The sequence below is a fragment of the Anopheles nili genome, chromosome 3 (assembly GCF_943737925.1).
Source record: "Anopheles nili chromosome 3, idAnoNiliSN_F5_01, whole genome shotgun sequence".
Classification (NCBI taxonomy): Eukaryota; Metazoa; Arthropoda; class Insecta; order Diptera; family Culicidae; genus Anopheles; species Anopheles nili.
In genome coordinates, this window is record NC_071292.1 from 51,425,844 (window position 1) to 51,436,660 (window position 10,817).

The 10,817-nt window shown below is 39.4% G+C and overlaps 4 protein-coding genes across 5 annotated transcripts; 1 reads left to right on the plus strand and 3 right to left on the minus strand.

The window, feature by feature from the left end:
- Window positions 1–104: 104 nt before the first annotated feature.
- On the plus strand, window positions 105–2,360 carry LOC128723058 (small integral membrane protein 14). 2 transcript variants are annotated; one of them, XM_053816762.1, is made up of 5 exons: window positions 105–534; window positions 785–969; window positions 1,074–1,119; window positions 1,253–1,401; window positions 1,469–2,360. In XM_053816762.1, the coding sequence occupies exons 2-5, from the start codon at window positions 898–900 to the stop codon at window positions 1,505–1,507; spliced, it is 306 nt and encodes a 101-aa protein (XP_053672737.1). In that variant the 5' UTR covers window positions 105–534; window positions 785–897; the 3' UTR covers window positions 1,508–2,360. The 2 variants fall into 2 exon arrangements, with proteins under 2 accessions (XP_053672737.1, XP_053672738.1); XM_053816763.1 differs by lacking the exon at window positions 105–534 and adding an exon at window positions 635–691.
- A 617-nt stretch (window positions 2,361–2,977) lies between these two features.
- LOC128726186 (maternal protein exuperantia-like) lies at window positions 2,978–5,032 on the minus strand. Its single transcript, XM_053819979.1, has 4 exons — window positions 4,297–5,032; window positions 3,798–4,188; window positions 3,486–3,721; window positions 2,978–3,417 (listed from the first exon to the last, which is right to left on the minus strand). Exons 1-4 carry the CDS (start codon window positions 5,030–5,032, stop codon window positions 2,978–2,980), a joined length of 1,803 nt encoding a protein of 600 aa, XP_053675954.1.
- A 1,386-nt stretch (window positions 5,033–6,418) lies between these two features.
- LOC128726399 (maternal protein exuperantia-like) lies at window positions 6,419–8,566 on the minus strand. The gene is made up of 4 exons (XM_053820205.1): window positions 7,831–8,566; window positions 7,332–7,722; window positions 7,020–7,255; window positions 6,419–6,953 (listed from the first exon to the last, which is right to left on the minus strand). Exons 1-4 carry the CDS (start codon window positions 8,564–8,566, stop codon window positions 6,532–6,534), a joined length of 1,785 nt encoding a protein of 594 aa, XP_053676180.1. The 3' UTR covers window positions 6,419–6,531.
- Window positions 8,567–9,304: 738 nt separating this feature from the next.
- Window positions 9,305–9,984, minus strand: LOC128726226 (MIP18 family protein galla-1). Its single transcript, XM_053820022.1, has 2 exons — window positions 9,561–9,984; window positions 9,305–9,483 (listed from the first exon to the last, which is right to left on the minus strand). Exons 1-2 carry the CDS (start codon window positions 9,982–9,984, stop codon window positions 9,386–9,388), a joined length of 522 nt encoding a protein of 173 aa, XP_053675997.1. The 3' UTR covers window positions 9,305–9,385.
- Window positions 9,985–10,817: the final 833 nt, after the last annotated feature.

Below are 10,817 nucleotides of genomic sequence, written 5' to 3' on the forward strand. Positions count from 1 at the left end.
GGGCTTGCAGCTGTGAAATTGCCACATTAGCAAATTTTTCCTGTGAAAACTTTCGCCGTGTAAAAGCGTTTGAATGCACCAGACCAGATCCCGCAAGGTGATCGCCAGAACGTAAATATTTGGGCTTAGAGTCACCGGAAGGTCACGGGGCTCTGACATAGAGCAGCCAGACGACGGGCACCAGCTGGAGGCGGATGTTCCGAGGTGGAGAAAAGCCCATTTGTATGGCGCGGGTCGCTACGGTACAATCCGGTTTCCGCAGTTAACGGATGGTGATTTCATTGCAACAGTGACAAAGGTGGTGCGAACAAATCCGCTGGTCAACGATTCGCAAGCAGAACCTCCAAGTGAACCATTCGCAACGCGCTAGCCTCGTTTATTCGTTTGGTGCTGGCTGCGTTCCAATTACGCTTTGCCACTTAAAATCATTTGGTAGAGGCAAATCTTCAAGTTAGCTGCAACAAACGGTGATCGGTAAACCAACACACTCAGGCCGGCATTGTGACAAAGCATCAACAAATGTGAGAAGCCCACGTAAGTGTTTACATTCTTCGAACATGACGGTAAATCGCAGGTGGCAAGCCTAATGCTTGTTAGTGGCGCGTTCCAGGGCATTGTTGTGGCAAGTGGTGGAACTTTCGCAAGTTTTCCCTCGAGCTGCATCTCCTGAATCGGCATGTAGTAGTTCGTGGTCGGGACAACAACCTCCGAAGCACTTGTCCAACCGTCAATTTGTGAAAATGTTCCCCCTTCACTTAGTTCGATGTTTCGTTCTTTCTTTCAGGTTGCATCAATCCAGTCTAAAACACCAGTGTTTATAAGTGTTATTTTGTGTGTACCAACGCAAGATCAGATAGTGAAATTTTAATCCTTGTTGCAAACGACTTACTGTTAAACATGGCAGACGAGTTTGATGCGTGTGAGTGCTTCTGGAGCCATGAAATCGCCATGAGGAGGCTGTTATCGTTGGTAAGTTATATTATTGATTAGAACAGCTCAGAACTCTATTGGCACGTGTAGTAGGCGTAAATTTCAGATAAGAAACGACTGAACGATCTTTTTTTCCATTCCAGCTCCGCCAGGGACAATCTTACTGTAATGATAATGAATGTACTGATCGTAAGTATATCAAGCGATGCAGTTAGTACCTTATTACTCCATCTAAAAGTGTCTAGCATAGCAAAGCATCTCTCATAATGCTATCGTCTGATGGATTTCAATGCGTAACAATGTAAAAATTATGGTATTTCAGTTCCCAGTCTCCCAAACATCGCCGGTGGCCCAAACTTTTTCCTAATCTTCGTGGCTCTAATTTTCATGGCGATCATGTTCGTGATGAGGCCATCGTCAATGCGACGAAGGAACGACCTAAACAAGGCGCTGCCTCCACCATCCAATGATGTGAGTTATATTCTAAATGCCACGCTCCTAGATGTGTAAGTTTTATGTTTTTGTTTTTCAATCACAGGATTCAAACAATGATGGTGCTCCTCCTTCGGTGTCCTGAAAAAATTCAACCATTCGCACAAGTAACAAGCACAATTGGAATCGACTACCTTCATCAATTCTGCCAAAGATGGTGATGAAGTACATTGATACAAGGTATAGCACAATTTCCTTTTTGAAACTATGAACCTGATTGAATTTGCGACGGCAAGAAGGTTTTTCTCCAAACAAATAAGATTATGCAACAGTATGCGATTTTACAACAGACCATTCTTCCACAATACTTAGTTCAATGAATTTCAAATAGCTTCCATTTTACGTATTGATATCAAATTTTCAGGATATTGGAATGTAGGCGATTCGATTCGAATCAATTCCGTTTGCTCATTTAATTTGCTCCAATTTGATCTCGGCATGGATTCTTAGAATGCATGTAGCGATTGAACAATGTGATTTTTTTTGCAATTTCCATCTTTCAAATGTTATACGTTTAATTGTTTCTACATTTTTCTTTGTTTGTTCATTGTTTATTCTGCAATAAAATGAAGTCGTAATTCACTATGCCATGTGCATCTGCAAATACAAGTGTACTGATACAAACAGCAACATACTGTTCAGTGTTCAGCATCTTGGAATGACATACGAACAGTACCTCTAGATTCAAACATACACTTTGTGGTTTTTTAATCAATTGATAGTTTGAAGTACTCCACGAATGTTATCAAACAATACTAAATTCATAAGTAGCCAAATTTTTTATCAGATTATATTCCATCTGCACAAAGTTTGTTCAAAATACATGCTGATGAATTCTGTACACTCGGTACAAATGGTAATAGATAACGAATCGATTTCTATCCCGTAAGAAAAAACATGTTTTAATCCGAGATGGGAAAATAAAGCCAACAAATGCGTCACGCAAAACATGTCGTGGCTTGCATGAGTATATATTTTAATCCGAATATTCAATTTCAAATTAGCTTCATGGCTTGCTTCGATTACAATAAGAAAAAACAGAAGGAAAAGTTCAATGCAATAAATCATCATATATTGGTATCAGTATAGCAACATAACTTTCCAGAAGTCTGCTCGCTATTGCTGTACCTTCCATCAATTAATAATTGTAGCATAATTCATTCGATGTATAATTGAAAGCTACGTAAGATATGCCGTCTCCTATCGGTACAGATTAAAATGGTGTTTCGCATCAAACACAAATGTCTCAGAGTAAAACCGATTGCCACCTAATTCAGAGCAGATCTGTATGAAAAGCGCGCATTTTTCATACGATCTGTATCCACTGAACTCTACTGCCAATCTCTACAACTAATCTCAACTCTACAACAATTGAAAATGATATAATGCTTGCACCTAATCCTTAAAAGCGACGAAAATTGTACCGTATGAAAGGGCTTACGAGCTGTTCCGCAATTCTAGTAGAATGGTTTGAAAATATTTCTTTTTCCAAGCTGATATCTTTTAAACGATCCTGCATCTCCTGATCCTGCTTATATTCAGTAGTGCCTTTGGCTTAGGCATGGCTAGGGACTGGTTGATATTGGGTATTGTACCGATTCGAGTTCGAGTACGAATGATGATGGTTGGTGTTATGAGGTTTCATCGGTTGCTGGTTCTGTTGTACACCAGCCTGAGCCTGGTTGTTTCCTCCACGGCGACGACGTGAATTACGCTGGTAAAAACGCTTTCCAGGTGAACCTCCGTTCCGCATACCATTTTCAGGGGACGATTGGTTGTTGTAGAATTGCTGCTGCTGCTGCGGCTGCTGCTGCTGTTGGTGATGGTGGTTCTGGTGCTTGACAACACTATTATTCATATTGTTTCCGTTGTGGGAAATGTTGTTCTGATTGCTCTGAAAATTGCGGAAAGGTTTTCTATTTTCTTTAACCATCTGGGAATTTCCATTCTGATTCTGCGGAACGTTGCCATTTTTGTTCGAAAAGAACGGGTTGCCTAAAGCAATAGAAAAAAAACATTGATAATTAACTGGTCATTAGGCTGCGATTCCAATTACAGCTCACCTCGAGAAGGACGACGCTTCATGCGCTTCACTACTGGCTTGAAAGCCTGCTTGTCCGGATCATAGTGGCAATCGAGCAGCTCAATCAACTCCGTGCGTTCATCTTCCTTCAACTCAGCAATATCGTTAATGATTTCTTCCATTCCTTCTCGTTTCTTCTCCAGCCAAACTTGACGCAGAGATTCGTAATCGTGGCCACATTCTGCCAGTACTCGTCTATAAGTAACAGCCTTTACCCTGCAATATCATAATAGTTCTTATAAATCGTGTCCTCAACATCGTAACAACAACTATCGCAATAGGAGATACTTACCTATGGTAGATTGTCGTCTTAAAGTAGAGCAAAAATACTGGTCTTAATGAATTTTGACGCACAAGAATCTTCTCTTGCTCGTCAAGTTCGGAAATTTCAGAGGAAATGGGCGAAGCAAATTCACACAGCACAGTGCACATCTTTTCACGGTCCTCTTCAGTTAAAGGACGGGATGCAACAACACCAGTGGAGTTTTCTTCATTCTTAGAATCTTCCTTCTCCACGACATCTGCAGAATGTTCAGCATTGTCGGTTAGCTGCTCACTCTCGTCCTTCACGGTTTCGATTGTGGCGGATGAATCTGTAGTTTCCTCCGATTCGGCTTTGCAATTGGATTCGGATTCCGTTGGCGAAGGAACTGGCGTCAGTTCGATGTTTCCTTTCGGTTCAGCTAGTTGAAAAAGGAAAGGAAATTGTAACCTCGATCATGCAAGCCACATGCTGACACGTCGGCCATCTTGAGCCTAGTATAAAATGGGGCTTCCGCCATTGTACTCACCCGTTGCTAAGCATCTGGAAATTTCGAACGCCATTCTGGCTCGGTAGGCTGCATTTCCCTCAAATCCTTCCCGAGATCCTTCCTTCTCGTTCAACACGATCATTGCCAATTGTCGGATCGTTAGATACTTAATCGTCTTGGTGCATCGATCCTCGGCGAGTTTGAAGCCGTTTGCGAACGATTTCACGGACTCGGCGAAGCGATCTAACAACTTGTACTTCTTCAACGCTTCAATGACCATATATGGGACGAACTTGCGTTGTTCGTGGTACACCAGTACTATGCCTTCAGATCCTTCATCTTCGCGAAGCCGCGCCTCAAGCCAGTCAATGAACTCATTTAACACCGCAATTTCCATCTTGGTCTTCATGACGCGGTACGTCTGCATGCTTTTCAGCATTCGGAAGAATCCAACCGTGATCACACGAACCTGGTGCCGTTGACGAGCAGCTGGGTTCAGATTCATCAGCGGCATAATATACTGCGCATATTGTCGATCCGGCGTGAAAGCCGAGATCTGGACAATCTCATCGATAAGTCTACGACCCGTCGTATCTATATCGATACCAATCAGAGTGTATTTGCCATGCGGAAGCGGATTTGTGTTGATCGAAAGATCGGTTTTATCGAACTTTGACGATAGCACTCCTGTCGGAGTATCACATTCGTCAAAGCTGCTGTCCTCGTATTGCTGATCCTCGACATCCGCTTTCGATTCCTCCATTCCGACAACCATTTTGTACAAGCTACGCATTAAATGTAATTGCTAAAATTAACGATTTCTGGCACCTCGAACCGGTTAATATGTCCTTACCTGTATTGAAATGCACTCAACGAGAATAATGTACAAAAAACTTATCTTTCTGGTGTAGTTGACGCACACAGAAAACTGATTATGATGCTGAAAATTTTTTCGATATTTCAAGAAAATAACTAAGCTGCTTCCAGAGCACTTTCACCGATATGTTTCTTCTACAATCGTTAGAATAGAAATGGTCCTGTCGGGATGTGCACCTTAGGCTTAAGGCTTCGATCGTTTGTTACCTTGAATCCGGTTAGTGAACCCGAGTATTTTAAAAAGAGATGACTATATTCCGATCTAAAGTTTTTTTAGATCGATTTCACTATTTGAATCATGATGAAAAGGCTTTAAATTTACTATTCAACGACTATGACATGAACATGATAACAATAATTGCCATAATCTGACCTTTTGCTTAAGACAATATCACTTATTTGATTCAAAAATTTCTTTGGCGATAAATCGATTTTAACAATATTAAACATTGCCGATAATTTTGATCAGTATTTTACACATACTCAAAAACTAAAACTAATGAAGAAACAAATCATTTTTGATTTAATATTACAAAACGTTGGTTTAAAAATTTATTATCAATTTCGTTGGTGATTAACAATCTAGAGAATCGACATTTAGTCAATATAATAAAAATAAATTCTCGGGAATTCTCAGAACCACTGGAAACGTAATAATATATTCGAATGAAATTCAATAAAGTACTAAATGTAGTTAATTTTTTTTTCTTTTATTCTACTATCTTGAAATATCGAGACATTTAAACATAATATAACAACAATATATATATATATATATATATATATATATATATATATATATATATATATATATATATATATATATATATATATATATATATATATATAATTAAATAATATAAATACAAAATAACATAAATAAAAACGAAACAAATATTGCAAAAAATCATCGTATATTTGTATCAGCATAGCAACATAACTTTCCAGAAGTCTGCTTTCTATTGCTGTATCTTTCATCAATTAATAATTGTAACATAATTCATTCGATGTCTAATTGAAAGCTACGTAAGATATGCCGTCTCCTATCGGTACAGATTAAAATGGTGTTTCACATCAAACACAAATGTCTCAGAGTAAAACCGATTGCCACCTAATTCAGAGCAGATCTGTATGAAAAGCGCGCATTTTTCATACGATCTGTATCCACTGAACTCTACTGCCAATCTCTACAACTAATCTCAACTCTACAACAATTGAAAATGATATAATGCTTGCACCTAATCCTTAAAAGCGACGAAAATTGTACCGTACGAAAGGGCTTACGAGCTGTTCCGCAATTCTAGTAGAATGGTTTGAAAATATTTCTTTTTCCAATCTGATATCTTTTAAACGATCCTGCATCTCCTGACCCTACATATTTTAAGTAGCCTCTTTGGCTTAGGTATCGCTAGGGACTGATTGATATTGGGTATTGTACCGATTCGAGTTCGAGTACGAATGATGATGGTTGGTGTTATGAGGTTTCATCGGTTGCTGGTTCTGTTGTACACCAGCCTGAGCCTGGTTGTTTCCTCCACGGCGACGACGTGAATTACGCTGGTAAAAACGCTTTCCAGGTGAACCTCCGTTCCGCATACCATTTTCAGGGGACGATTGGTTGTTGTAGAATTGCTGCTGCTGCTGCGGTTGGTGATTCTGGTGCTTGACAACACTATTATTCATATTGTTTCCGTTGTGGGAAATGTTGTTCTTATTGCTCTGAAAATTGCGGAAAGGTTTTCTATTTTCTTTAACCATCTGGGTATTTCCATTCTGATTCTGCGGAACGTTGCCATTTTTGTTCGAAAAGAACGGGTTGCCTAAAGCAATAGAGAAAACATTGATAATTAGCTGGTCATTAGGCTGCGATTCCAATTACAGCTCACCTCGAGAAGGACGAAGCTTCATGCGCTTCACTACTGGCTTGAAAGCCTGCTTGTCCGGATCATAGTGGCAATCGAGCAGCTCAATCAACTCCGTGCGTTCATCTTCCTTCAACTCAGCAATATCGTTAATGATTTCTTCCATTCCTTCTCGTTTCTTCTCCAGCCAAACTTGACGCAGAGATTCGTAATCGTGGCCACATTCTGCCAGTACTCGTCTATAAGTAACAGCCTTTACCCTGCAATATCATAATAGTTCTTATAAATCGTGTCCTCAACATCGTAACAACAACTATCGCAATAGGAGATACTTACCTATGGTAGATTGTCGTCTTAAAGTAGAGCAAAAATACTGGTCTCAATGATTTTTGACGCACAAGAATCTTCTCTTGCTCGTCAAGTTCGGAAATTTCAGAGGAAATAGGAGAAGCAAATTCACACAGCACAGTGCACATCTTTTCACGGTCCTCTTCAGTTAAAGGACGGGATGCAACAACACCAGTGGAGTTTTCTTCATTCTTAGAATCTTCCTTCTCCACGACATCTGCAGAATGTTCAGCATTGTCGGTTAGCTGCTCACTCTCGTCCTTCACGGTTTCGATTGTGGCGGATGAATCTGTAGTTTCCTCCGATTCGGCTTTGCAATTGGATTCTGATTCCGTTGGTGAAGAAACTGGCGTCAGTTCGATGTTTCCTTTCGGTTCAGCTAGTTGAAAAAGGGAAGGAAATTGTAACCTCGATCATGCAAGCCACATGCTGACACGTCGGCCATCTTGAGCCTAGTATAAAATGGGGCTTCCGCCATTGTACTCACCCGTTGCTAAGCATCTGGAAATTTCGAACGCCATTCTGGCTCGGTAGGCTGCATTTCCCTCAAATCCTTCCCGAGATCCTTCCTTCTCGTTCAACACGATCATTGCCAATTGTCGGATTGTTAGATACTTAATCGTCTTGGTGCATCGATCCTCGGCGAGTTTGAAGCCGTTTGCGAACGATTTCACGGACTCGGCGAAGCGATCTAACAACTTGTACTTCTTCAACGCTTCAATGACCATATATGGGACGAACTTGCGTTGTTCGTGGTACACCAGTACTATGCCTTCAGATCCTTCATCTTCGCGAAGCCGCGCCTCAAGCCAGTCAATGAACTCATTTAACACCGCAATTTCCATCTTGGTCTTCATGACACGGTACGTCTGCATGCTTTTCAGCATTCGGAAGAATCCAACCGTGATCACACGAACCTGGTGCCGTTGACGAGCAGCTGGGTTCAGATTCATCAGCGGCATAATATACTGCGCATATTGTCGATCCGGTGTGAAAGCCGAGATCTGGACAATCTCATCGATAAGTCTACGACCCGTCGTATCTATATCGATACCAATCAGAGTGTATTTGCCATGCGGAAGCGGATTTGTGTTGATCGAAAGATCGGTTTTATCGAACTTTGACGATAGCACGCCTGCCGGGATATCACACTCGTCAGAGCTGCTGTCTTCGTAATGCTGATCCTTAACTCCCGTTTTCGATTCCTTCATTCCGACCACCATTTTGTGAAAGCTACACGAATTGGGGATACAATTTACGCTGTTTCTAGCAATAAACGGTTGCTCTGATCTTACCTGTAACCGATGGTTTTCTTAAAAAATGAAAACTAATCCAGAATTTTTTCGAAATCTGTTCACCGTAAAGGATTACAACGTTTGGCTCGAGTATTCGTGAATATTTCCAATAAGATTGGGAATTATATTTCTTGGGGCGTTTCGTAAAGATGTTTCTTGGTAGAAAGTTAAAACGAAAATGGTCACAAATAGCCCTACTCTCAATAGCCTGCTTCATACTCTTTTCTAGCTAAGAATGAGATAGCTACATACAAGATACTTCTTTCCCTTTGTACTGTTTTCCAAGGACTACTACTATTTCTTTTAGATTTGTAATTGTAGTAGTTGATACAAAATTATTTAGAAATGAGGATGAACTGCAATACATGCACAATAGTTTTGAATTCTGAGCGAATATTTTGAAAAGTTATCGACTTTTTGTAACGACAAAGTAGTGTTTGTTACTTAGGTTGATAATACTATATTTTGAACTATTCTACACATAATACTATACTATGTGCAGTGAATTTAACAGTTTATGTGGTAAGTGTAAGGAGAGGCGTAATAGTGATGTATGTCTGTAGTAATTTCGAACATCATAATAAATGCTATCATTTTATTTCGGAAAAATATACTAGCATGCTTGGTCGCATTATTCATAGTCAAAGATATTTATTATAACAACAAACTTCTACAAGGGCTAAAAAAGCAATCCCATACACCTCAAAAAGACCACAAAGAATTTTACCATTTCAACAGTTCAGTCTTTTAATCTTCATCCTTGATGCAATTTTCTACTAATTGTCTAAGGTTTGGATTTTCCATTGCAGCTGCTATTCGCTCCTTATCGTTGATCTGTTTGTTAACTGCGAACATTGACAACGCATCACGTACGTGTGAAGATTAGACAACGTTATTTTTTATGTGTAACCCAGTTACTTACTTTCATCTTCCGTCGTATGAGCACCTTTTTTAATGTATATATCCAGCTTCAGATAATGATTTATATTTCTCTCAATTTTGATCCTTATGCACAGCCCTATCAGGGTGGCTAAGGAACAATGTGGAACAGTAGGATTAAACTCGACCCGTACTACATTCACGTTACCGGGTGTAGGATCGTTCACGATTATGCCATCCTCGTACACCACGTGCAAATCTTCCAAGGTGTTTGGCTTTTCTGGATCCCGAATTGTCCTTACGAAATCATAAATGGTTTCTCTCAAGTCATCTGTGTTTCGATAACCCAGTTCCTGAAGCGTACGCCGGCGAGGAACAGATCCTGTTGCACCAGTGGTGTGGGTTCTCGAGTTTGACGGTGTAGCAGTCAACTCTTCCGACGCTCTTTTACGGAAAAACGAAAGCATAGTTCATATAGGCTAACATATATTTTAATATTCAACAACGGACACTTATTAAAATTTGTGAGGAGCACAAAGGATCACTTTGTTTACAGTCGAATCGCAAAACGTCAAAGTCGTTCAGCCATTATTATACGAATCAATTAAACCCTAAATAAATGCTGTTGAATAATAACAGAGATATAAAATAATATTTCTAACAAATGTTGTATTATCTTCTTTTAAAAGTTGTTCATTAACCCTTCGAAGGATTTATAACTCATCACCAGCTTTTATTTCTGAAATACTGCGAAATTTTCATTTGGGTTGTGGGTCGATTTTGTTGAGAGCTGCTTGTCGATGGGCCTCAACAAATTATTAATGTGATAATTCTTAAGGAAATAACATGTTTATGTTTTCTATATTATTTCATATCATGAAAATGCTTTAATAATGTCGCTAAATATCGCTTCTTTGTATTTCAACGCTTCCAAGTACTGCATCTTTTTTACTGCAGAAAAGAATAATAATGTTGAAATTTTATACTATTTTTCGTCTCTTATAATAACGATGATGCAATGAGCTTCTTAAAACTCACTCACTCTATGATTTCAGAACTCCAAAATGGATTGAAAATTGGTACAATAGGTTAAAAAACGCGGAAAGTAATGCTATATTTACAACAATTGTTTATAACAACAACAAATCATGATTGCGACGATTTTTAGTAATCCAAAATACTAATCTCACCAGACTGTTTTACAAGTAACTCTTCGTTACAATCGAGACCTGTAAAAGCCATAATAATGCATTTAATGATAAACTATGAAATGATTCTCCAAAGAGAATTCCCAACCATC

Coding starts and splice junctions, on each gene's coding strand:
- LOC128726186 (XM_053819979.1), bottom strand. CDS start 5,032: ATGGTTGTCGGAATGGAGGAATCGAAAGCGGATGTCGAGGATCAGCAA. Junction 3,722..3,797: donor AAGACGACAATCTACCATAG/GTAAGTATCTCC, acceptor ATGATATTGCAG/GGTAAAGGCTGTTACTTATA. Junction 3,418..3,485: donor GAAGCGTCGTCCTTCTCGAG/GTGAGCTGTAAT, acceptor CTATTGCTTTAG/GCAACCCGTTCTTTTCGAAC.
- LOC128726399 (XM_053820205.1), bottom strand. CDS start 8,566: ATGGTGGTCGGAATGAAGGAATCGAAAACGGGAGTTAAGGATCAGCAT. Junction 7,256..7,331: donor AAGACGACAATCTACCATAG/GTAAGTATCTCC, acceptor ATGATATTGCAG/GGTAAAGGCTGTTACTTATA. Junction 6,954..7,019: donor GAAGCTTCGTCCTTCTCGAG/GTGAGCTGTAAT, acceptor CTATTGCTTTAG/GCAACCCGTTCTTTTCGAAC.
- LOC128726226 (XM_053820022.1), bottom strand. CDS start 9,984: ATGCTTTCGTTTTTCCGTAAAAGAGCGTCGGAAGAGTTGACTGCTACA. Junction 9,484..9,560: donor TCATACGACGGAAGATGAAA/GTAAGTAACTGG, acceptor CAATGTTCGCAG/TTAACAAACAGATCAACGAT.
- LOC128723058 (XM_053816762.1), top strand. CDS start 898: ATGGCAGACGAGTTTGATGCGTGTGAGTGCTTCTGGAGCCATGAAATC. Junction 1,120..1,252: donor TGATAATGAATGTACTGATC/GTAAGTATATCA, acceptor ATGGTATTTCAG/TTCCCAGTCTCCCAAACATC. Junction 1,402..1,468: donor TGCCTCCACCATCCAATGAT/GTGAGTTATATT, acceptor TTTCAATCACAG/GATTCAAACAATGATGGTGC.